The 26,225-nt window shown below is 35.3% G+C and overlaps 1 protein-coding gene across 1 annotated transcript in view; it reads left to right on the forward strand.

Moving 5' to 3' along the window:
* The window catches only part of MUC19 (mucin 19, oligomeric), a 180,393-nt gene that overhangs the window by 62,042 nt on the left and 92,126 nt on the right, over nucleotides 1-26,225 (forward strand). The window contains exons 43-51 of the mRNA XM_021714400.1: nucleotides 6,701-6,739; nucleotides 7,480-7,578; nucleotides 10,394-10,501; nucleotides 11,079-11,165; nucleotides 11,404-11,469; nucleotides 12,187-12,261; nucleotides 13,365-13,430; nucleotides 20,235-20,297; nucleotides 20,524-20,622. Of these exons, the coding sequence (XP_021570075.1) occupies nucleotides 6,701-6,739; nucleotides 7,480-7,578; nucleotides 10,394-10,501; nucleotides 11,079-11,165; nucleotides 11,404-11,469; nucleotides 12,187-12,261; nucleotides 13,365-13,430; nucleotides 20,235-20,297; nucleotides 20,524-20,622 (702 nt within the window). The remainder of the gene's footprint in view (nucleotides 1-6,700; nucleotides 6,740-7,479; nucleotides 7,579-10,393; nucleotides 10,502-11,078; nucleotides 11,166-11,403; nucleotides 11,470-12,186; nucleotides 12,262-13,364; nucleotides 13,431-20,234; nucleotides 20,298-20,523; nucleotides 20,623-26,225) is intronic.

Raw genomic sequence — 26,225 nt, forward strand, 5'->3', positions numbered from 1 at the left:
GATAATCATAAATTGTCTGGTTTAAATTGTGTTAAGGACTCTTGGACTGAGAACAAAGTATTCAAAATAAAGTGTGGCATTTCTGAATTTTAACAACCATAAGAGATGACATATCGATTTACTTCTGATTGAGGACTCATAATAATTCATATAAAGTGAGGATGGCAATCAAAAGAATCTCAGAAAGTACTAGTTGTGTGTTTACTGATGGTTTTATTTTAAAGCTATAAAAGAAAAAAAGCCAAGCCTATTAGTTTTCTTTTTTCATGTGAGAATAAAACATTTCCTTTTAAGAAGCACTAACATTTTTTCTATTTAAATTTTTTTCTTTATAAGTTTATCCAATAAGCAGCATACCAAAGTGAAAACAAAACAGTTAAAAATGTCTGCTTTTAGAACTTTTGAAAGAAATAAAGATCTTTTTTGTAGAGTAATTGCTTGCACAAATTGTAGGTTTCAAAGACATCTTGTTTTTTTTTACTGACATTGATGGTTTAACAGTTGAGTAGCATTTGACAAATTATGATGAATCCATAACTACATAATGATTTTTGTTTTTTAGTCTTCTAGTGATAATTCTCACTTGATCAGTGATGATACAAATGAATTTCATTCTTTTATTTTAAAGTAAAAGTTTAGTTATCATCACTAGCAAATTTTGTTGTTTCTTTCTATAATAGTATGCATCAACCAAAAACATTTTGAGATTGAAAAGCAAAATATTAATATTTTCAGATACAGCATAGGTAGGAAGATAGAAAGACACTTCTTTTCTAATATGTATTATCTCTCCATGAATATCTATAATAGGTGGATTTGTTTCTTAGACATGAGGAGCCATTTTACCCCCAAATTTTGGCTTACAGTTCCAGTTTTCTAAATATAATTTCATTTTGGATAATAGTGTTTTTGAGTTACCTAATATGAATAGTGGGATAAATTAATTTAGTTAAAACCTTTCTACTTTTATTTTCTGCATTATCTTAAAATAAATCAGTTCAATATTAAAACCTATAATTCTTGAACACAAAGATAACTTATTTTAAAAATAATTTAGGCTGGGGGCAAGTTTTTGCCACTAATTTTTTATTCAAATGAAATGCTTTTGATCAAGTACTGGATCAAACTGTAATCTTGGATGGAATGTGAGGTATGATTTTATTGCTGTATGTCTTGACCTTTTGTTGAGGTAAATAGCGTAGAAGCAAAATGTACTTTTGAAGAATTTAGAAAAACATTACAAAAAATTCTAACACACAAAGAAAGCAATATGCAAAGCTTAATATTTCCTATGCTTTATGTATGTTTTCTTTTCTATACAGTTAATGCTTTCAAAGATCTAAAGTACCCTGAGAGATGCCTAACTAGCCATTTCAATAGGCATGTTTTTAGAAGAAAAATTATGCAGTTATGGGGCCTTTCCACTTTAGACTGACTGACTTTGACACACAGCTAATATTTACTGGACGCTGCTTTAAGTATATGACACATATTATCTCATTTGATGCAGAAACTCCCTGAAGTGGGGCCATTAGTTCCCCCACTTACAAATGGGTAAATAGAAACACAAAGAGGTTCTGCTATGTATTCAAGGTTATTTGCTAATAAGTGGTAGAGAAAGAATTAAAATTCAGAACATCTTTTCCTAGCCTCCAGTCCTAATGCCCCTGTGTTTTGGTGTTTAAAGAAGGGAATAAAATAAAATAAAATTTAAATCAGTTATTGAAGTAGCAACATATAATTGCAGGCTCTAATTTCAACTTGGGACTTGTGCTACAATTTAGAGTTTGTTTAGTACGTCTCTATTCAAAGTAAAAAAAAAAACTTCATTGACTAGATGAGATATTAATTCATATAATTAAAAAGTGGGTTTCTGTTTCTTAACGATATGAGGGGAACCCCCCCAAAAACAGAATTATCTTTTGGAGAGTGGGCCTCTTGCAGTGACTTTCCCAGCTATATAAGTGTTCTAGGAATCCATTGGCATCAGTGTACCGGCTAGCTAGGGTTCTTTAAGAGACTTTGTTCAGTTTCAGTGGATTTTTTTTTGGAGATTATTTCAACATGCTTGCCCATGTCGTAATGCATCTGCCCACACTGCACTGAGTGTTCAGCAGTTTTTGACCAAAAGAAATAACCCCTGTGTCCCACCCTCCCTATTCATCTGATCTTGCCCCTAGCGACAACACCCCATGAAAAAAGCCTTCAGGCTGGGCTCGGTGGCTCAGCCTGTAATCCCGTGCTTTGGGAGGCCGAGGTGAGTGAATTGCCTGAGTCTTTGGGTTCGAGACCCGCCTGGGCAACTTGACGAGACCTCATCTCTACAATAAATCAAAAATTAGCCGGATGTGGTAGCGCGTGCCTGTAGTTCCAGCTACTTGGAAGACTGAGGCGGAAGGATCGCCGGAGCCCAGCAGGTCGAGGCTGTGGTGGCCAGGAGCGGCCACTGCACTCCAGTCTGGGTGACAGAGTGAGACTCCAACTCAAAAAAAAAAAAAAAAAAAGAAAAAAGTCTTCCAAAGGAAACATTTTGCAGATGTGGAAGAGGTGAAGCAAAAAATAGCAGGAGCACTGAAAGGCATCAAAATTTACTAGTTTAAAAACTGTTTTGAGCAGTGGAAAAAGTATCTCAAAAGGTGTACCACATCAAATAGACAGTACTTTGAAGGTGACTGAAGTTTAAACATGTAAGAATAAATACACACTTTTTTATTGATAAATTTTGGGTTTTGGGGGGGTCCCCCCCAATATGCTATGTTAAAATTCATTTTTTCTCAAAAATATAAAATCTCAGAATATTGCAACTGTACATTATATATACACAATTTTGTTTGTATAATTTGCTCCTTTTAAAATAGTATCAATCATAGAAAAAATTAATTGCAGCAGACTATTATAAAGAGGCACCTAAACGTAGTGAGATGTAGAATCAGAAAAAAAAGATTTTTAATCCCTTCTCTTCTACCTACTAGCTGTGTGACCCTACTTTATGTCTCTCAAACACCCTGAGATTAATTTTCTCATCTGTTAAATGGGAAAAATAGTAATATATACATCGCAGAATTTGAGAAAGAAATTAATGTGACAGCTTAGTATAATACAGTATAATACATACTAATACTCAGTAGTACTCCGTAAACTCAACTTCATTAGTAGTTTTAGAAAGAATAATTCATTATGTGAATGAGTGTATATTTTCATAGAAGAGTTTAGTAATTTTCAGTTACTAATCAGAAACTACCCCCTGAATTAAAGTTAATTTTATAGTTTTAATTTTTTTCAGAAATACGATGTTTTGCAAAATCTGTGGACTTTGCAGCACTTTATAAGGGGAAATGTCATAGAGGCTTTTTAAGTGTATCTTGCAGATATATGTTTTAATAAAATGAAATCATTGAAAAAATTTTAAATTTTATAAAAATTAAAATGATTATTACATTAAAAACTTTTGTGATAGCTAGATGATTAAAATTTTATATTAATTATTAAGTTTATAATGAGGTAAAAAATAAAGGGACACAGCCATTTTGAGAAACTTTTAGGGTGGAGTATCATACTACGTTGTAGTGTGCTGTGCTGTTAATATTTTTTTAAAGGCAGCTCTATTACCATTTATGTCTTGGTTATGGAGAAACTAATACATAGCAGTTGACAATATCAAGCACTTCTGGCATTTGAGGGGAGACCCCCCCCGCAAAAAAACAATTAACTTTTGGAGTATGAGCCTCTTATAGTACAGGCTTCCCCCTGCTAAGTAAGTGTCCTGGGAACACACTGGCATCAGTGTACCAGATAGTGTTGTGAGAGATCACATTCAGTTTCAGTTAATTTTTTTATGAAGGTTCTTTCAATGTGTTTGCCCATTTTGTGATGAGTGATTTACCAGCGCACCTGCCCACACCTTGCTGAGTATTCAGCAGTTTTTGACCCCAAACGGCATGACACCCTCATGCCTCACTTTTCTTATTTGCCCAAGATGTTTTTTTGTTTCCCTGAATGAAAAAAGTCCTCAAAGGGAAACATTCCACAGATGTGGAAGAGGTGAAACAAAAAACAGCGGTAGCACTAAAAGGCATCAAAACTGATGTGTTCAAAAACTGTTTTGAGCAGTGGAAAAATTGTCTCAGTAGGTGTATTGCATCAAATAGAGAGTACTCTGAAGGGAACTGAAGTTTAAACATATAGAAATAAATTTTTTTGTTAAAAAAAATTCCTGGGTCTTTTTTGGGGGGGTCCCCCTTGTATATGTTCATTTGCAAATACTGGAAACCTTAGGTGAACTTGTAGTGGTTACGGATGTCAAAATTAATAGACAGGAACGCTTTATCTATCAGTTTTGGTAATTAAACCATGAAAAAAAGTGGGTTCTCATATACTCTGGTTAGTGAAGGCTTATCCCATCCCTACTTTTATTGCTGTATCAATAATTTCAGACTTACGTCTTCTGAAGTTCATTCGTGAGAAAAGGGAGCTATATCATAGTAGCCTGACTGGTATGTACTCCAATCTGTGACTAGTTTAGAAAACTATAGCTCTGATGAGTTCTTGAGTTCCACTTTGGAACGTGTTGCTATATTAGCCACACCAATTACAAAGACAGTCCTATAATTATGCTCTCTCCTGCATATGGTTAAAATATTTGTGATTAGTGCACTACCTCCTATGGCAAGCCACCGTGTGCCCTTTAAATCCATGTTGATTAGACAATATTCAGATGTGTAAATTTTACAGATTTGATTTTATTCCATATGATAATACTGCTTTTAATTAAATATAATTAATTGTCTTCTGTTTGAAAGTGCTCAAACTGGGATCCTTGGAATTCCTTAAAGTTTAAATCAATACTGGGAAGTGGAATCTGCATCAAAATCTTTGGGAGTATCAGTGTCTATACTGCTACATCATTATAATCTTGATAGTGTCTGTCAACCACAGCATAATAGTATTTCTATGCTATGCTTACATCCAGATCAGCAAGATGTTCTAATTCAGATGTCCAATATTTGTGTTCATTAGTGAAAAAAGACATCAAGATCTCAATTGGTCTGTTGGTAGAGTCTGCTTGATACTGATTTTGAGATTTTTCTGAACTAAACTCTGACACATATTTTAAGAACTGTCACAAAAACCTTTTAAACTACTTGTCATACATATATAAATATCCATTTTGTAAAGTAGCCAGGGGAGACAAGATATTTTGTTATTATTTGATATTGCTTTCTACAGTTTCTAGTCTAATATTTAATATTTCAGTTAGTATGGTGAATGGGTAATTAAGGAACCTTAAAAGTTACTAGAGGTGATATATTATACATAAAGGCAGAATTGCATAAAAAGCAGTAGGAGTCACAACGCTGGATACTAGGTAACTTCAATTTTAGTCCCAGCTTTGTCACTGACCAGCAGTGATCTTGAACAGATCACTTGACTTTTCTGGGCTCAATTATTTACATGCAAAAGGGTCCAATACTTTGACTCCATTTATTCATTCATTCATTTTATGGTCAAATGTTTTCAAACTCCTATTATGTGCTAGGTACTCTGATAGGTATGGGAGATATAAAAATGAATTAAAACAGACATGGACACTGCCTTTATAAGGCCTATAACCTAGTCAGGAAAATGACTATCCATCAAGTAATTACAAAAACAAGGGAAACTTACATCCCCCACAAGAGCTATGAAGTACTTACAGTGGGGCATGGGACTAGGGAGAAGGGATTTGATCAAGTCAGGAGGTCAGGAAAGACTGAAGAAAAGATGATTGAGTTGAGAATCAACCAATGAAAATTTTAAGAGATGAGGGAAAAGAACAATGTTCTAGGTACAGGAAACTGCAGACAGCAGGTAGGAAGGACAGAGAGTAAGTCAGTGTGGCTGGACAAGGAGCAAGGATCAAATAGATTGTGTGAGAAGTTTGTTCCTCTTCTTTTATTACAGTTACAAAACACTATAAAATTGCTTAGTGACATTATTACATAAAGTAAGCAATATATTTTCTGGAATTCTTAAGGGAAATTAACACTGAAACAGAGAAAATACCCAGCCATTATTTATGAAAACCCCAAATTTATAAACGTTTGTTTTTAAATGCACAGACCCCTCAATAAACATTTAATGAACTTCTGCCACGTCCCCAGCAAGGGATATGCATTGGGAATACAAAGATAAAACTTCCTTCAGAAGTTCACTGATAACCCACAACTCAGTTGTTTATTGGTCATTTCAACTTTATTTTCACAAGCCTGCTATACAGAATCATAAAAATTAATTTTAAAAGTGTTTCTTTTTCCCTCCAAATTCTTATAGACTAAATACTACTTAATAAAAAAATATCCAAGCTGCAGACAACCAGAAGCAGAGGGAAGTTGAAAAAAACCATGAATGGAAACAGCCTCTGTTAAACAGAATTGATTTTATTATTGCTTATATATATTTATTTAATTTGCTCTGTATTTAGTAGAATTCAGTGTAAGTATACGTAGTATGTGTATATATATACATTTATATACACCCACACATAGTCATTTGAAAGTACATCATGATGCCACTAAAACATGAAATAAAATTTTATATAATTTATTGAAAACACTAAATATTTTACAAACTATATTGAAAACTATTTGACAGGAGAGAAATCTTTCTAGTATTTTTCTTTTGAGGCCAGAAAAATTCACATTATTTCTTTTTTTCTTATCAGGAACAACTTTAGGTCCTCTCACGGAACCTTTAACTACAGGTCAGTATACTCATTTCTAGTTTTACATGTAAAATAAAAATATCCCAAAGTGTGAATTATTGGTAACTTTGGGTTTTTAAGAAAGAATTTATATGAGAGTTTTGCTTTTGAAAAAATATTTCAAACTAGTAGTTTACTAAAGTTTTTCCATTAGATTAAGACTTAAAAACAACAGCTAAACACAACAAAACAGAATTTAACTTGTTTTTGATCAGTTTACATTGGTTATAATATGCTTTCCAGTTTTATTTTCTACCTTATCATTAATTATTAGCATAGCATTTACAACAGTAGCAAATATCTCAATTTTTAAAAATTAATATATAGGTTTAGGGAAAGCATTTCATATCTAATAAGTTATTTTACTCTCTTAGGAGTTTTAAGTGTAAAAGGGACAATTAGCTAGTTCTCAATAGTGTTTCATCATTGTTATTATCAGCCCTGGGCAATAGTGATTAGGGTATAAGGTTCTGCTTATTTTAAAACAATTATTTAGGAAAATGTATGAAGACCTAGTATTACTCATTACAAGATACAGGAAATGTCATTGCTAAAAAAAAAAAAAGCGATAACTAAACCAAAATCTTTGAGAAAATAATATTAGAACTAATTCTTAAGGAACAATGGGCAGAATGTCACTGGATTTATTGATTCTATTTTCTGTAATAAGAATTAAATCACCTACTGGTAATAAAGTTCAAGTAGACTTTAGATGAGAAGTTTATTTTATGTTTTCTCAGTCACTGCTAGAACTTCAGTTCCCATCATCTCAACAGCCGGAAGTGCAGCCATGACTGGATTAGTGAGCCCCACCTTTACCAGTGCTGGGGCTTTATCAGGTAATTAAGTTCAGAGCAAAGTATACCAAGAAGCTAGCTTTAGGAAATACTGCTCAAGACAATATTTTTTTCAAATTAAAAATATTAGACTTCAATGATTATTCCTTATATGTAATTAGTCTTGTCACACGTTGCTTTCAGGTTACATTTATTTGTACTCATGACCGTGATGGTTAGTGGCAACTATGACATTTCTTTTAACCAGGTGTTTGTTTTTGCTTTACCTTTATCAGGGACAACCGGAGTGTCACCAGGTGTAGTCACAGAAGCTAACAATGAAAATTCAAGTGACACAGGCTTCGGAGCAGGTGAGACAAAGGAATGAGTAAAATGCTATCTCTTTCACAACTTATTTCTGCAGGGAGTCCTGTGTTGCAACTCAGCAAGAACTTTACCCTGAATACAATATCAGATGTGGTGTCAACTGTCAGAGCTATCTAAGTCAGCTGGGTGACTTTGGGGGGAATACATTCAATGACTAATATTTGCATATTAATAAAATATTGATATAATTCTATGTTACACAAAGATTTCTGAATTATACACAAATATATAACATGTAATTTAATCAACATTAACACCAGAGTAGCTATATGTCACTATTTCTACTAGGTGACAAAATAAAAAAGGTCTCCCGGTGGCAGAGGGAGGATTAGAACACAGCATCCTAAACCTCACATTTAGCAGCTAGTTCCACAGCTCTGTGATTCGTGTATAAAAACATACATCCAACAAAAGCCAACAAGAATATGCTTGTCCTTGTACATCATCAGCTAAAGTTTAACTATTATTGGTACATGAATAAAATATTATTGACATTTTTTAAACATAGATAATTTTTATTAAAACAAAGAAGCCTGAGTTCACCCCTGCCCTCTCATGCAATCAGTTAATAATTTTAAGTGCCTCTTAAGTTTCTTCTCTTCATCACACTTGCCCCTGCTTTTGTTCAGATGTTAAATATGTTCCACCTAATCCCTGCAGTTGTCCTCCTAGCTTACCTTCCTCTGACACAATGGTGCTCAAGGTGTGGTTCTGAGACCAGCAACATCAGCATTTTCTAGGAACTTGTTAGAAATGCACATTTCAGGCAGGGGACTTTGGGGCACACCTGTACTCCCAGTGCTTTGGGAGTTCAAGGTATGAGGATCACTGGAAACCAAGAGTTAAAAATTAAAAAAGAAAAAAAAAAAAGAAATACAATGAGAAACTGAGGTAGAGCCCAGCAAGTGATAAGAACAAGCCCTTGTTGCAAATGATGCTCATCAAAGTGGAGAACCACTGCTCCAACGTTTCAACTCTTTCCCCACTTCCTTTTCAGTTTACACTTCAGTCAATACCATGCCAGAACTGTCGTCATGTCACTCCACCACTTATAATTCTTCAATTACTCTGATTGTTTTTTAACATAAATCCACCCTAAAAGTCATTTCTTTAGTGTACACATGAGCTTATTTCTCCTTATGCATTTATTAACTGATCCATGACCTAATTTTACTTTTCCTGCATTTATTTTCCCTTAGCAATTTTCTTTCTTTAAAATTTATGACTTAAACCCATTTTGGAAAAATATATAGTTTACATAAAAATAATGGACTGAAAGATATAATCTATACATACAACAGCACAAATTAAGAAATTGGGTACTTCCAATTAGATCAATAAACTGATAGAAGTTTTAGGGTGCTGACAATTTAGTTTATAGTTCCTAAAATCTGAATCAAAATTACTTGAGGAATAATGACAAATCAGCCAGCCATCTCTTTTGGTTATCAGGCATCATGTGTAGTGCCAGCCAGACCGTTCCTGGTCTTTGATGTGATAAGAAGTGAAACAGAGAACAAGCATTTTGAAACACAGCATTGTACTGTGACACAAAAATCTTGTATTGGTTGAATAAAGGCTGGTGTTTTGTATGATTTTACTTAAAAAAATTTTTTTTTCTCTATTTACTTTCATAGCATTTTACAAAGTATCCATCTAGGATAGATTGGAAATTTTACTAGATTGGTCATTTGCTACAGATCCCTTGAGAAGCACAGGTTAGAATATAAACCCTGGGGCTAGACTGCTTTAGTTTGGCTCCTGGATCTGCTGTCAACCAAGTGGGTGACCTGGATCAAGTCACTTAACCACATCTAATAAATAAGAATAATAACATGACCTATTTCACAGGAATTCTACAAGATTAAATGAGTTGGTTTATGTGTAGAGCATTTTTCAAGTGCTATTTTTTAAAAAATAAAAAGCAACAGGAGGTCCTACTGCACCACCGAGGACAGGTGAGAAAGGCAGCACGCCTGGGGAAACAAGCAATGAAGCTACGAGCCCAAGAGAATCAGGCAAGTCAAGAGACACACTTTTAGTACCCATTAAATGGGTACGATTATCAAAAACATGCAGGCTTGAGTAAACGATGAAAATTTTCAAGATTAAAAATTTGACTTGACTCTCCAAATCTTTTTCTTCAGAAGTACATTATGTTGAAATTACTGCTACTGTCTTTATCAGGTACAACTGGCGAAGCTGTGGGGGTGACAACAGGAACAAGCAGGGGAAGCACACCTGGAGTGTCAGGCAGTGGGGCCATCAGCACTGGAAACCCAGCAGGCAAGACAAAGCATACCCTAGGGACTGTGGTGGGGGTCCAACACAAGCTTTGCTAAAATCTCAGAATATCAGAATGAGATTAAGTAAAGACAGTCAAGGAAAACCATTAAGGAACTATGATGACAGGAAACTAGGAAACATCCTGGAAGAACATTTTCTTCATACCTTTCCATACATAAGTAAACACCATTTTGCTTCCAATTAGGAACAACTGGAGGAGCAGATGCAGCCACCACTAGAGCTGCTGGTGAGAATTCATCTGGAACAACAGGTATGGAAGGAGATAATCAGCTTGACACAGTCATGCAGACATGTGAGCTTTCTGCTCAAAGTTTAGGCAGAAGCATGGTTTCCTGGGAAATCCAAACATTGTTATTTATGTAATGCCAAGTGTCCAGAAGATCAGAACTATGCCAACAAATATGTGTTGTGTGACAAATATTGTTTGATGATCTGTGGGATCCAGGAATAGAATAGGTCCCTAGATCTGTTCTCCTTCTACTTTATTATAAGGAGGAAGGAATTAGCCTTTGTACAGATACAGATGACAAAGACTAGGCAAGATAGGAGTTAATCAAGTGAAGAATAGGTGCATGCTGGAGCATAAAGCAATTCTAGTAAGAAGAGACTAGATAATTCACTGTTGAACTATTCAATGTTGAACACTGAATTATCCACACGATTACTCTTTTATTAAGAAAGACTGCCTTACTATAATCAGTACATTATCAGAGTTCCTGGCTTACTTGATTTACCCTGAACACGTCAGTGAAATTTATGAGTTAGATCTATCTTATTAAGGGAAAAAAAGCATATTTGAGATAATTTTATGAGTATTTACTTTGTGTTTTCCTAAACTGACATTTCTTTTCCATGATTAAAAAAATCAGGCATACCTGGGGCAACCCCTGGAGCAAGCCCTGGAGCCAAAAGTGGCAGTACTCCTGGAGAAGCAAGCGCTGGAGTCACAGGCTCTGGTAAGATCCACTGGACTGGACATGACATCTCAGCACCTCCCAACGGTGCCCTCCCACAGCTACTGATGGTCTATAAATTCAGGCTGTAACTGATATCGGAATGCAGGGCTAAAGAAAGATGGAGAGATAGTGTCTTTTACTTACTTTTTCTGGAAACTCCCAAGTACTTTCAGTAATGTCAGGAATAATATTCTCACCCGCCATGCCTTCACCTAATTCTTCGTTTCATGTACCACAGGCTCCACCACTGCCAGTCCTGGAGCCTCAGCTATGCCAGCCACAATCTCTGAAAGCGGCAAATCGGGTTAGTAAAAGGAAGAAATCAGTAACTGTGCAGGAGTAAAATAGAGCGGTTGGGTCTGTCCCCAGTCCCTTTATTTGGCAGAGCTGTGAAGAATGGAAAGTATTAGAGTTAGGAAGCCTAGTTACTGACCAATAGTATTGCAGGTAGCATCCCTAGGTCTGAATTAGGTGGTATTTCTTTAATCTTGCACAATTGTTAGAATTCCTGAATGTGCCATATACATTCCAAGACTCCTGCTCTATAATTTCTGAGGTTGTAAGTCTGGAGTGGACTAGGATTTCAGTTTGCAATCTGGCTACAAATTAGAATCCACTAGAGAAATTTTTGAAAGTACATACTGAAGAGTTCTTCGTGGACTAATTGAATGTGGATCCCAGGAAGAAGGGACTGAGCATCAGTATTTTCTAAAAGGCTTGTGGTTTCAACATGTGGCCTGGGTTAAGAACCAGTAAGTGCAAATATCTGAATATTAAACAAGGAAATAATAACAAACTTATTTACGAACATTAAGTAAACAGGCATACTCAGGGATTCTAACAATTGTCGAAAATTCTTATTATCAGTGTTTGGAGAGAATGAACCATTTTTGGAAATGAATTGTAAGCAAAAGATATTTTGAAATATATTTTGAAAGATATTTTGAAAGCAGAGAGTAAGTAGCACAATCTGTTCTCTTAATCAAAGATCATGTTATATATTTATTGTTTATTGTGAAAGGGACTACTCGAACATCAGTTGGTGAAACAACTAGAGCCCCGAGCAGGGAAGTGACGCCATCTGAAGGCAACTTAGGTGAGTAGAGAATGTCATTCAGAGGCCATGGCTTTTGTCATAAAAGGAAGTCTTTCATCAGAACTCTGCTACTTTCACTTAGTATTAATCAATCAAATCCATCTAGCAAAAGGTGTAGAATGGTGTATAAGTGAATAACATTTTTAAGAAAAAATTAAAAAAAATTTTGTGGTTTCTCCAAATCTTCCCTTCAAATGTATAGTAATAATCAAGTTTTCACAATGTATGTGCTCTCCTAATACTGTTTACCAGGTGTAATAGGACAGTCTGTTGAGGCCACTGCTGGATCTGTTGGTAGAATCACAGCAAGGCCATCTTCACTGGTTCTAGGATACCTGGGAACTTGGCTGCCAGGCCCAGGCTCACTTGCTCACTTGAGTGGTGGGGAGTCATGGGTTTAGCTGGAACCCAGATTCTTATAGATTTTAGTGATTTTAGCCATGGCTAGAATTTTAGGACAAATGATTACAGATAATGTAAGTCCTAGTGCACATACCACATCCGAATAAAACCTCTGAAATTTTGTCAAAGAGAACTTTCATCAAAACCATCTATGTAGCTGGGCTCGGTGGCTCAGCCTATAATCCCGCACCTTTGGGAGGCTGAGGTGAGTGGATTACCTGAGCTCACGGGTTCGAGACCCGCCTGGGCAGCAAGATCTCATCTCTACAATAAATAAAAAAATCAGCCGGGTGTGGTAGCGCATGCCTGTAATTCCGGCTACTTGGAAGGCTGAGGAGGAAGGATCACCGGAGCCCAGCAGGTCTAGGCTGCGGATGGCCGGGAGCGGCCACTGCACTCCAGTCTGGGTGACAGAGTGAGACTCCAACTCAAAAAAAAAAAATTTTTTTTGATTAAAAAAAAAATAAAATAAAATACAAACCATCAATGTAGACTAGAGTTACCAGAAAAAATACAGTCTGCTGCTAAATTTGAATATCACATAAATAAGAAATAATTTTTTAGTGTATGTTTTGTGCAGTAATTAGAACATGGTGTTTACTGTTTATCTGGAATTCAAATGTAACTGGGTGGCCTATATTTGTATTTGCTAATTCTGGAAACCCTGATGGAGACTAAGCATGGTTGTTCTTCCCAATTAGAAACAACTGGAAGTGGAAATGCAGCCACCACTGGAGCTGCTGGTGAAAACACTTCTGGAATGTCAGGTATGGAAAGAGCATAATCAGAATAAATCTAGACTGTAGAAATGTAATTTCTATTTTTTTTTTTTTTATTGAGTTGGAGTCTCACTCTGTCGCCCAGACTGGAGTGCAGTGGCCACTCCCGGCCACTACAGCCTCGACCTGCTGGGCTCCGGTGATCCTTCCACCTCAGCCTTCCAAGTAGCCGAAATTACAGGCGTGCGCTACCATGCCCGGCTAATTTTTTGATTTATTGTAGAGATGAGGTCTCGCTGCCCAGGTGGGTCTCGAACCTGCGGGCTCAGGCATCCACTCACCTCAGCCTCCTGAAGGCGTGGGATTACAGGCTGAGCCACCGAGCCCGGCGAAATGAAATTTCTTTACTTAAAATTGTGTCAGACACTCTCAGCACAGATCCTGAATTGGACCCCTGCCACCCCATGTGTGGGCATATAGCATGAGATAAAACTATTTGTTTGCTTGTTGGCTTTTTAAAGTCACTTAGATTTGAGAGCTGTTTGTTATAGCAGCAAACACAAGTCCATCTTGACAGAATTGCGTTTTATTCCTTTAACTGGGTGATGGGTATGGAATGCTCCTTAAATTACTCACTGTGCTTTGTGAGCCTAAAATATTTCATAATTTTGAATAATGGTTTAACGTAATGAATTGTTATCTAGGTTAAACATAGAATATGAACTTGAAAAAATTTTTTATCAGAGACCAGGTTTCCTGGGGAGCTTAATAATTATTATGTGTCTAATGCTAAAACTGCAAAAGATCAGCAATGACTCAAGAAGTTTATGTGGTGTGAACAACATCATATGGGGTGATGGAGACAACATAAAAGAGTAGAAAGTACTTGTTCTCATAGAACTTCATTTCTGAGCAAAATAAATTAATATTTGTAATACACAGAAAAGGCAAAGAAAACATGAAACACAGAAGATAATCAAAATCAAGAAATTGTTCAATGGCAAGTTTTGGGGTATGAACTTGAGAGGCAATTCTAGTAAGGTAACTGATGAGTTTGGTTAAAATAACATAATTATTCTACTTTGAAAAGTATATGCTATAATCAGTGCACTATGGACTATGTCTATATACCTCATCTTGAACAGAAATTCAAAATACAAGTAAGTTGAGTGAAATTTTAGGAATCTATTTAGCTTAAGGGGAATGAAGAACAGTAATCATTTAGGTTTTGGGGAAGTAGAATTGAAAACAACATATTCTTCAAATTCAGAAACCCTTTCCACAAAGGTGGTAGAGAATAAAATGGGTTTATTATTGAACTGGTATTAAACCAGAAGATGATGTGCATCATAGGCAGTCTGCTAAAAGACTGCAAAATCAGAGAGAAATCTCACTCTTTATACAGTTAAGCAGATACAACCTACTACATACATGTTCTCGATATAAACAATCATAGTTCTCAAGCAAAAGGACTTGACAGTAGAATTTATTACATATAATTCATTCTAAATTCACCTCTGGAAATGGAGCAGGTGAGCGAGGTGTTCACAGCTGAATCTGTGAAGAACAACTACATCTCTTAAATGTTGTATTTCTGTTGTAACTACCCGATGAATTGGTAAAAAATGCAAACACCAAAAATGCTTTTATTGTAAGCAGAATGTAAATTAGTCATGGTATCAACCTTGTCATTAATTTACACTGATATTCATAGAATCAGGTAGCATTTAAGCTCAAGGAACCAGTGAAGGAAATAAAATGCTTAAAAATGGCAGAAAAATGGTGTTTGCATACATTAGAGTCTACAGCCACTTACTTCTATAAACCACAAAGATCAACCCGCAGCCCACACCTGGATTATTTAGAGGAATCAGAGAAGGCCAAGACTCCAAAGACCCTGAAAGATGCTCTGGACTCAGTGGAGCTGAGATTTGGGTAAGGGCATTGTGGAAGTTAGAGAAGTGTGAGAGGTGCTAATAGTGGTAGAACACAGGTTCAATCAACTAGATATCAGCCCCAGGAGAAAAGGACCTCAACCTAAATGAGAAATATTAAGAGAAGATCTTAGACTGGACAGGTCAGAACCCTTGTGAATATGAAGTTGAAAGGAGTATTGGAGAGTCCATGGAATGAGAACAGGAGGTCTTGGGAAGGCACTGACTGCTTTTAGAGGAGAGGGAGAAATTTTGGAAGATTCCTTAAATCATGGGTGTCAAAGGGGAAAAAAAGAATGTGAAAACAAGAGTCTCAATAAAACAGGAGAATAATTAAGACTCAGAAAACAAAGAAAAGTGCCACTTATAAAAGAAACTCTCCTCACTGTAGGAACATAAGAGGGAGCTCTTGATCTGTGAAGTATGGGAACCACACAAAAACTCCCTGTCACACACTGTATAGGGTCTCCTGCTACTGCTAGTCCAGGAAAACTCAATGTAATGCAACAAAATAAAAAATAAAATTCCAATATTTATAGCCATTCCTTTGTACAAATTTTCAAAAAAAGTTCAGCAATAGTGAGCAATCTCTAAAAAGTCAGTCATAAAGCCGAGGAATACTAAAACAAAACATTAACATGAATTTTAAATGACTAGAGAAACAACTGAAGACATAAAGAGACATCAAAGATGTAAATTCAACTCAGCACACATCAGGAAGCTGTTACATTGAAACTGATAAAAACTCAGGAGAGAAACTGAAGGAATGGAACAATTATCTTACAAATAAAGACCAAATAACCAAGTGCCCAAGATGAATAAGACTGAAAGTGCAGAAAGAGGGTTACAGGCTAGAACCTGGAAGAGGGTCCCTACACCTCAGATACTGTAAACACTTTCAAAAAAAGTAACATGATCAGTGGAAGATATAGTTGTAGAAAACAAATGAAAGCACCCAACATATGTATTATTTTAATTTCTGGAGGAAAAAAAGCATGAAACAGAGATAATATTTAAAATTATAAATCAGGAAACACTCCTTGAAGTTAGGGAAAAGAAGACCTAATTTTATGGATTAAAAGTACCCACCATTTACCTAGAAGAATTAATTCTGAACAAATTATTTTTTAAAACAGCTGGACTTGAGGCATGGGGGACTTTCGGAGCCACAACATCAGTAAGGGTACCTGATCTCAAACCAGGCAAAGTAGGGACCAAAGGGAGGCCCAAACTTTACCTGTACAATGTCCACTTGTATACCTAATCCTAAATTGTACCCCACATCTTTAAAATAAAATATGTAAGAAATAAAAAATAAAATAAGCTGGATTTGCTTTACTCATAGGTAACATGTAGTAAGTAGTCAAGTGAATTATTTAAAGATTACAAAAAAAATAATCAAAGCTTAAGTTTATTAGAGAGAAAAACAATGAGCATTAAGAAAGAAAAGTTTACTTTTCAAGATTAGGAAATCCATTAAAGTAATTCATAATATTAATAGACTTAAGAGAAATAAAAACAACTAGCTATCCCCACAGAAGCTAAAAAACATATTTGATAAACTATCAATAACCATTTTTAATGGAGAAAAAGAACATTCAAAATAATAGGAAGAATTGATACTTCCTTAAAATGATAAAATACATATATCTCAGTCACATATGCAGCATCTTAACAAGGGATTACTATTTCTATTCTACCAACTGCAGAAAGAAGGTAAGGATACAGAATATCATACTATTACTTAGCATTTTTTAGAGTTATTAATAAATTAAATTAGATAGTAATTGGAAGCATAGCACTTCTATTAGAATATATTAAACTATTTATTTTACAGATGCTATGTTAGTATACCTATAAAACATTAGAGAATCAATGGAAAAACTATAAATAGTAAGGGAATTTAATAAAATATGAAAACACAAGATTAATCTGTAAAAAATAATAGTCTTCATAAATACAAACAATAACAAGTTAAATATATGCCTGTATTGGAAGAGAAAACTCCAATTTATAAAACAACAAAGCAATAAAATACCTGGGAGTAAAATTATAAATTAGGAAACACTCCCTGAAACTAGGGAAAAGAAGACTTAATTCTATGGATTAAAAGGATCCACCATTTACCTAGAAGAATTAATTCTGAACGAGTTATTTTTTAAAATAGCTGGATTTGAGATGCAGGGGATTTGCTATCTTAATAAGATTGCAAAATGTGAGGAAAACTTTAAAACTCACTTTAAAGACATAATAGTGTTTTTGACCAAATGGAAGGGCATACTGTATCAGGTGCACAAGACCCCCTCTGGCTTCATGATTTTCTAGAAAAACTCACAAAACTCAGTATGAAATCATACTCATGGCTATGATTTATTTTAGCAAAAGGATACAAAGCAAAATCAGCAAAGGGAAAAAGTGCATAGAGCAAAGTCTGAAGGAAATAAGAGTAATATATGTAAATTGAAGTCCACCAAAAAGAAGTGTAAATGGTTCTTCGCCAACTGAACAAATTTATTTAACTTCACACACAAGAAAAATACAAATTAAAAGTACACTCAGATATCATTTCTCACTTTTAGATTGGCAGGAATCCAAAAGTTTGACAATAGTCCTGTGAAAGGGCTGGAAAGAAACAGGTGGTGTTCTGTCCATTGATGGTGGGAGCACAAAAAGTTACAGCCCTGTGGAGGGCAACTGGGCAAAACCTAACAGAATCACAGATTCATTTACTCTTTGATCCAGAAATCCCCCTTTTAGTGCTCTTAATATTATGCAGCCAAAGTACAAAATAGCTTATGTAGAAGCTTTCCATATTAGTATTTAAAAAAAATTCTAGCACTGTTTTTAATAAGAAAAAATGGAAACAACTCATATTTCCAATCAAAGAAGACACACTGAATAAAATAGGGCCATCCTAATAAAAGAGTGAGAAAGATTCTCTGTACTGACCTAGTTTTTTTCCAAGATTTATTGTTAAGGGAAAAAGAAAGCAGTAGACTCATGAATACTATTTTTAACTTTATTTTAAAAAAAAAAGACTCATGAACACTATTTGTAACTTTATTTTTAAAAAAGAGGGGAGTGTATATGTATGTACAAATATGTATATATGTTTCATAAGTGTACATATATATGCAAAAAACCACAGAAGATTAATTGGAAAGGTATGAAAATAGTTCCTTAGAGGAGGAAAAAAGAAGGAGGGCTTTGAGCTGAGTATTCTTTTAATACACTTTTGACTTTTGAAAAATGAAAATGTTGTACTTATTTAAAATGCACAATTAAATCAAAATAAAAAGAAAATAATACAGTTGAAAAGGACCTCAGACAAATGAGCCAAATTAAATATCAAATTATAATTACACTGAGAAAATAATTATTTCATAAGACTTTCATATAAATAACTATATGAATATTATTAGAAACCAAAATTTTAATTGTAAGAGAAAAGCAATGTGAGAATTAAATTAATACATTTAAGTAAATTCCGGTAATGTTCCATTTGAGTTGGAAATATAAAAATCTGAAGTCATGATATATATGATTTATATAAATCTGAATATTGATACATGTTAAGATTTAATATATATCCATATAATAGAAAACATATTTTTTCATATATATATTTATATCTCCTAACTCTGGCCACTGAAATGGCTTAAAAGCAATGACACCCTAAGAGCAGTGAGAACCATCACCCAGTTTGGGCTTCTAAATTTCTGGGTTCACTATTGCTTGGAGAAATGGCTAATTCCAGACCTGGGACAGGGAAAGTACAAGGTGACCTTGGGACTTCTGGAGTCAGAAAATAAGGATGAATTCAAAGACTAAAGGAGTTCTGCTGAAATGACAAGGATACCAAACTGCTAGAGCTCCTGTTGAACAAATGTGGGTAATTTTGAGCACCAAAAACCTAATAATTGTAATTGGTTGGAACACACTGATAACATTAAAATACACATGCCTTCAATGATAATGAATAAAGGGAAAAAACAACAGTAACAACTAATTTGATATTATGTCATTCCTTTTTTTGAAAATTGGTAATTAAAGGGACAAATTAAGTAATTATTAAGCATTTTTACTAGAAACTATGGATCAAGATATTCAGATAGTTACAGTTGATAAGATAAATCTCTCTTTTTAAAGAAAAATGACAGCTAGTAAATGTTATTTTTAAAAATTACCATTTTTCAACGCTGAGTTAAAATAGGTACGTAGCATAATGAATGTTAAAAATATTAGATGAAAAGTTGCCTAGGATCTGAGTTTTTGCCTAATGCCAAAGTATCACCCAGTAGATTACTTGCTAATCGCAAAGGGGGAAAAATACACTGGAAAGATCTGGCTGTCACCACCTAAATCTACTGATGATATGTAGCATCATTGATGGTGGGAACTAGAGGTTATGTTTTCTTTTGTGAGATATCACCTAGAAAATATTCCTGCCCAAAATGATTAACCTGAATCCAATCAAGTTCTTCTATCTTTCTAGTGCTTCTAAACTTAGTTGATTGTTTCTTTGTGATGTCAATTAACTTATGATTTTATCCTCTGGATGTCCTGCAAACTGGAAATGCATATAAGGGTTTAACTGTAGTGCAATAAGCCCAATCTCCTCAATGTTATAAAATAGAATTTCTGCTAGGAGAGATAGGGAATTTGCATTTTTAGTAAGCTCATCAGATGATACTTAAGAGTTACTATCATGCAACATTCTTGAGCAGAGTATATATTCTTAGTGAAGAATATCGACCCTGGCAGTTGGATGAAATTAGGAAACATCTGCAATACTTCAGGTAAAAGGAAGACATGAATTAGGGTGGTAAAAGTGACCACAGAAACATCATAAATCATCAAGTTTAGTTTAATTAAGCATTATCATATTATGTTTATCCTTTTTGTTGTCGTTAAACAGGAACAACTGGAATATCAGGCGAACCGACTACACTGGCAGGAAGAACCTCTGAAATGCCAGGCAGTGAGTTTGAGTTGGGATTTAGAATCCAGTTAATGGCTAAATGATAACAGAAACTTATTCATTCAAATCAATTGTATTGATCAGAAACAAAGCTAGTGAAATACTCAAAGGGATGAATGATGGGAATGTTTAAGAATATTTAATATTCTTAGGTTTAATATTTGCCTTGATTTCCTAGAAATTTTAGAACTCCGTGTGATCCCAGCTGCTTTTGTATCTTGACCAGGCCCAGTGGATGAATATGTGGAAGCTACCACTGGAGCAGACAGTGGAAGCACAGTTGGAATCTCAAGTTCTGCAGTCACTGACCTTGGAAACCCAACAGGTAAAATAAAGCACATCTTGATATTGAGCAATGGTCAAACACAAAGATCTTATAAATAATTATGAGAAGTCCAAGTGAGTTTTTTTTTAAAGGAGTTAATTAGAGGAGTAATGATTGAGGAAAATTCTATCAATCATAAAATAAGTTTAATAATGAACTTTTACCAAAAAGCATTTACAGCGTAGCCACAATCTATAGGCAGAAACTTGTTATTTTACAAATTAGGTACAACTGGAAGATTGGATGCAACAATCACTTTGACTTCAAGTGAAGTCACGTTTGGAGCATCATTCATATCTAAAATCATGTCTAACTACGGAAATTTGAGCTCTCCCATAAACATTTGATTTAACAAAAGAGATTGTGAAGAATTCAGTGTAAACAAATTAATGGAAACACTCATCTTTTGGCAAAACAATATTTATTTAGAGCTCAGTATTGTGCCAGAGATACCACAGGATGGTCCTGTGCTTATAAAGTTTAGAATTTTTAAATGAAAATAATATTTAAACATATAACAAAAGCAAAATGTAATATAGCAATAGGGAAAATGGTACAGATTAGACCAGAATGTACTCTGGAATTACAGCTTCTAGGTAATTCTAAGAAGAGGAACGTTTACTGTTACAGGCATATGTAAATTTCATGTTTTAAATAAGGATTGTGATGTTGTAATCAATGCATAACTGGATTAATGTATATGCCTTTTCTGAACAAGGAGTCCTAATATCACTGAACTGAGTAAATATTGTGGGTATAAAATAAATATATTCTGGCAGAGATTTCCAAGCTTGTTTCCAGTCACAGTGATTGAATAAAAGCCAATTCCTTAAACTGTTTTATCTGAGAAATCTCAGGCACACCTGTGATATCCCCTGAAACAACCCCTGGAGCTCAGGATAGCAGCATCCTTGGGGAACCAGGCATTGGAACCACCAGGCCTGGAAAGTCAGGCAAGCCTGGACATGATCCCTTAGCATTTCCCAACCATGCCTTCCCCAGCAGGGTATGATGTGGACTAAAGGTCAGACTGTTATGACTATTAGAATTTAGAGCAAAGTAAAAGCATAAGGAAGATGCCCTTAATGCCCTCTACTTTAAAAATCTTGGTCTATGCTACCAGTGCTGAATAGAGACCAGCACAATTTACAGCAGTGAAACTAAACCTTTGTCACTGATTACCGGGGACCCAGGCAGTGTTTGTCATCTCAACCATCAGTACCCCTGTGAGTGAAAATATAAATGCAGCTTCAGCCATAGCAGTGACAATCTCTGGAAGCAAAACAGGTAGGTAAAATGGAGGACTCGATGCTTACCCAGGAACAGTATGGGGCATTCTGTAGCACTGCTCCTTAGAACCAACATCATGTGATTAAGCCAGTTAACCTCTCTAGCCTCTATTTGCTTATCTTTAATATGTAGGGCATAGTTATCTACTTAGAGAGATAGTGATGAAGATCCACTGAAATAATGTATATGTCAAAGCACATTTAAAAAAATACGTAAAGGAAAATTAATATTATTGATATAGAAAAATGGACATTTTAATAACTTTCATTTGCAAGTTAATTGAGTGAGAATTGGCTATCTCATAGTTTAAGAAATTCTGAAAATGAGCCCTATCCACATTTTCCTTTGAACCAGTTACACCTGGAACATCATCTGGGTTGCTACAAACTCTTCCAATAAACCAGATGAGATTAGCTGAGCACAAAAAAATCACAAAAATCTGGGTCAGTGTGGAAACTTGTTTATAAAAGGCTTTTCAGTAGTATATTTGTTCAGTTGAAAATCTTTCCTGCTTGAAATCAGAGCACTGTTATTCAAATATCATGTAAACCAATTAAGATTGCCATTGCATTCTTTGTCTTTTATTATTTATGCTGCTCTATTGGGGTATCAGTTAATGCAACACCGAAAGTCATAGATAAGCCAATGATCTGATAGATCATGTATTTTCCATTAGTAAACAAGACTAATGCAGCATTTTAAGTCTGATATTGCTGCAAGGCCAATTTAGAAATCACTGGAATGCTACTTGATACAACTGTTGAGGAGTTAAGGAAAGAAAATAATTGTGATGATCTAACATTTCATATTATGTTTGGTCCTTAAATATTGTTTTTAAGTTACGAGCTTTTTAGGATGTATTTTCTCATTCAGTTAGCACAATTTCTTTCTCTTAGTTCTATATTTCGCCACACAAAGTCGCTTAGACAACAAGCAAAATAATTAAATAAAGGTTAAAAATATAAAATATAATTACAAAATAATATGTTGATTATTTTTGTATTAAATTGATTGATTATATGATTTTCTCATCATCTAAATAGGCTTTTGAATAATAGGCTATTGAACATTACAAGGTTATTAGGTATCCACAAGTATATTCACATTTTTTTTTTTTTTTGAGTTGTAGTCTCACTCTGTCGCCCAGACTGGAGTGCAGTGGCCACTCCCGGCCACCGCAGCCTCGGCCTGCTGGGCTCCGGCGATCCTTCCTCCTCAGCCTTCCGAGTAGCTGGAATTACAGGCGCGCGTTACCACACCTGGCTAATTTTTTTATTTATTGTAGAGATGAGGTCGCGCCTGCCCAGGCGGGTCTCGAACCTGCAGGCTCAGTCAATCCACTCTCCTCAGCCTCCCAAAGACGCGGGATTACAGGCTGAGCCACCGAGTCTGGCTTATATTCACATTTTAAATTGAAATTATTACTTTAAAATATTTTAGAAAAAATACTATATTTAGTATTCCAAAATGTTTGTGGTCTAAAATATTAACACATTTTCCCTTATGTTCTTTATTGAACAAAGATCTAGAACTTTGATGATCAGCTTTCCTCGTTTCTTAGAATAATTTGATAAATAACATTGCTTACTAAATTGCCTAAAATTCAGAAAATATTTTGTGCCCTCTGCGCATTGGTTTTTGAAAAGCTTTCTTTTCTAGAATTTACAAATTGGACATGTCTGTACCTCATTGGCTCAAAGTTCACTTGTTGAGGAAATATTTAAACTATGCACTGGATTATAGGGGAGGAAATATAATTTCTTTCCCTCATGGGTTCTAAGTTGAGGAATTCACTTCAAAACAGAAATCCAGAATAACAGGCCAGGCTCGGTAACTCAGCCTGTAATCCCAGCACTTTGGGAGGCCGAGGTGAGTAGATTGCCTGAGCCTGCAGGTTCGAGCCCAACCTGGGCAACTTGTCTCTACAATGAATCAAAAATTAGCTAGGCATGGTAGTGAGTGCCTGTAAATCCGGCTACTTGGAAGGCTGAGGCAGAAGGATCGCTGGAGCTCAGCTGGTCGATGCTGGGGTGGCCGTGAGTGTGCCACTGAACTCCAACCCGGGCGACAGAGGGAGACTCCAACTCAAAAAAAAAAAAAAAAAAAGAATAACAAGAGATAAACCATCAGACATTTATTAAAACATGTTGTAACCATTACATGGGAGAAAACTTAGTTCAAAAGTATTTCTCTCTTAAGGCGGTTGCTTAGGAGACCTCCTTAAATAATATTTTAACAAAGGACGAATAATGCTATATAGTGACAAGACAGAGAAAAGAGCCTCTTCAAACTTCCAAAAGGCAAGAAAATGTGGGAAGGTAAAATTATGAGAAGAGTAAAGTCTGCTCCTAGATCCTGTTGTGCCACTGTCTCTGAGCTGATAAGGAAGCCTTGAAAGGGGTCCTGTCTTTAGTTAGGAAAGGCAAGAAAATCTGTATCTTTGTAAATTGCTGTCCTGTCATTAGGCAAGCAGATGGAGGGGTCAAATATTCCTCTGCATGTTAGCCTTTAACAATCTTCAGTATGAGTTTTGTTTCCTTCTGCTTACTAAATGATGTTTGTGTTTCACAATACTTAACTTGTTCAAGGGACTAATGATACAGATTAAAAATAAATAAATAAATAGATTGGTAAATACTTCTCAGAACATAGGCCAAAAAACCAAAACCCAAAACAACAAACAACAATTTGCTTTCAAAATGTAATTGGTAGAATGAAAGAATACCGTACTTACATCTTGTTTTTTTAATCAGATATATTGAGTACAGCTTAAATGATAAAATAAAGATATGAAGCAGTAATTAACCATTGCATATTATCATTTGTGAGTCATCTTAGCCTATTTTTTTAAACACATTTTTTATTTTAAAATTGTGGGGTACAGTTAAAGGTTAGGTATACAAATATGCATTGCTCAGACACCCTTATTGATAAGGGGTCTCTCCCCGTCCCCAGACAGATATTGACTACCATTAATCCCACCTTCCTTCCCCTTCTTACCGCCCCTCATAGTTTCCCGCCACTGTCAATCCTTTTCTTATAGTATTATGATAGATGTTCAAGATCCACTATATGAGTGAGAACATGTGATAACTCAGATCTGTGTTTCTGTGAGAAATCACTCAGTATTATAGACTTTAGTTCCATCCACGTTGCTGCGAAATTCATGATTTTGTTCTTTTTTATGGCTGCATAGTATTCCATCGTGTATATATACCACATTTTTTTAATCCAGTCCTCTTTTGATGGACAGCATGGTTGGTTCCAGGTTCTTGTTATTGTGAACAATGCTGCGATAAACATATGTGTGCAGATATCTTTTTTATAGAGTGATTTGAGTTCTTCAGGGTATATTCCCAGTAGAGGGATTGCAGAGTCATATGGGAGGTCGATATTTAGAGCTTTTAGGAATCGCCACATTACTTTGCATAGAGGTTGCACTAGTTTACACTCCCACCAACAGTGTAGCAGTGTTCCCTTTTCACCATATCCTCTCCAGCATCTGTTATTTTTTGAATTATTGATAATTGCCATTCTGACTGGAGTTAGGTGGTATCTCAGTGTAGTTTTAATTTGTATTTCCTTGATGATTAGTGAGGTTGAACATTTCTTCATGTGTCTGTTGGCCGCTTGGATGTCTTCTTTTGAGAAATGTCTGTTCATATCTTTTGCCCACATTATAATGGGGTTGTTTGTTTTTTTCTTTTCAGCATGTTTGAGTTTCTTGTAGATCCAAGATGTTAGGCCTTTGTCAGACATGGAGTTGGCAAATACTTTTTCCCAGTCTGTGGGCTGTCTCCCTGCTCTCTTGATGGTTTCTTTGGCTTTGCAGAAGCTAGTCAGTTTAATGAGATCCCATTTGTCTGTCTTATCTCTTATGGCCCATGCACTTTGGGTTTTGTGCAGGAATTGGATGCCAGTTCCAATTTCCATAAGGATGTGACCTGCATTTTCCAAGGTTCTTATGGTTTGGGGTTTTACATTAAGGCTCTGATCCATTTGGAGTTAATTTTTGTGTATGGGGATAGATAGGGATCTTGTTTGAATCTTCTGAATGTGGTCAGTCAGTTTTCCCCGCACCATTTACTGAATAGGTTCTCCTCTCCCCAGTGGTAGGTGATGGAGGTTTTGTCAAAGATGGGTTGGTTGAGAAATTGATGTTTTGCTTCTGGAATCTCAATTCTATTCCATTGGTCTATAGGCCTGTTCCTGTACCAATACCAAGCTGTTTTGATTATTGTAGCTTTATAGTAAAGTTTAAAGTCTGGTTATGTGATACCTCCTGCTTTGTTTTTTTTTTTTTTTTTTTTTTT

The sequence above is a fragment of the Carlito syrichta genome, unplaced genomic scaffold, assembly GCF_000164805.1.
Source record: "Carlito syrichta isolate Samal-C Ts95f unplaced genomic scaffold, Tarsius_syrichta-2.0.1 Scaffold305642, whole genome shotgun sequence".
NCBI lineage: Eukaryota > Metazoa > Chordata > Mammalia > Primates > Tarsiidae > Carlito > Carlito syrichta.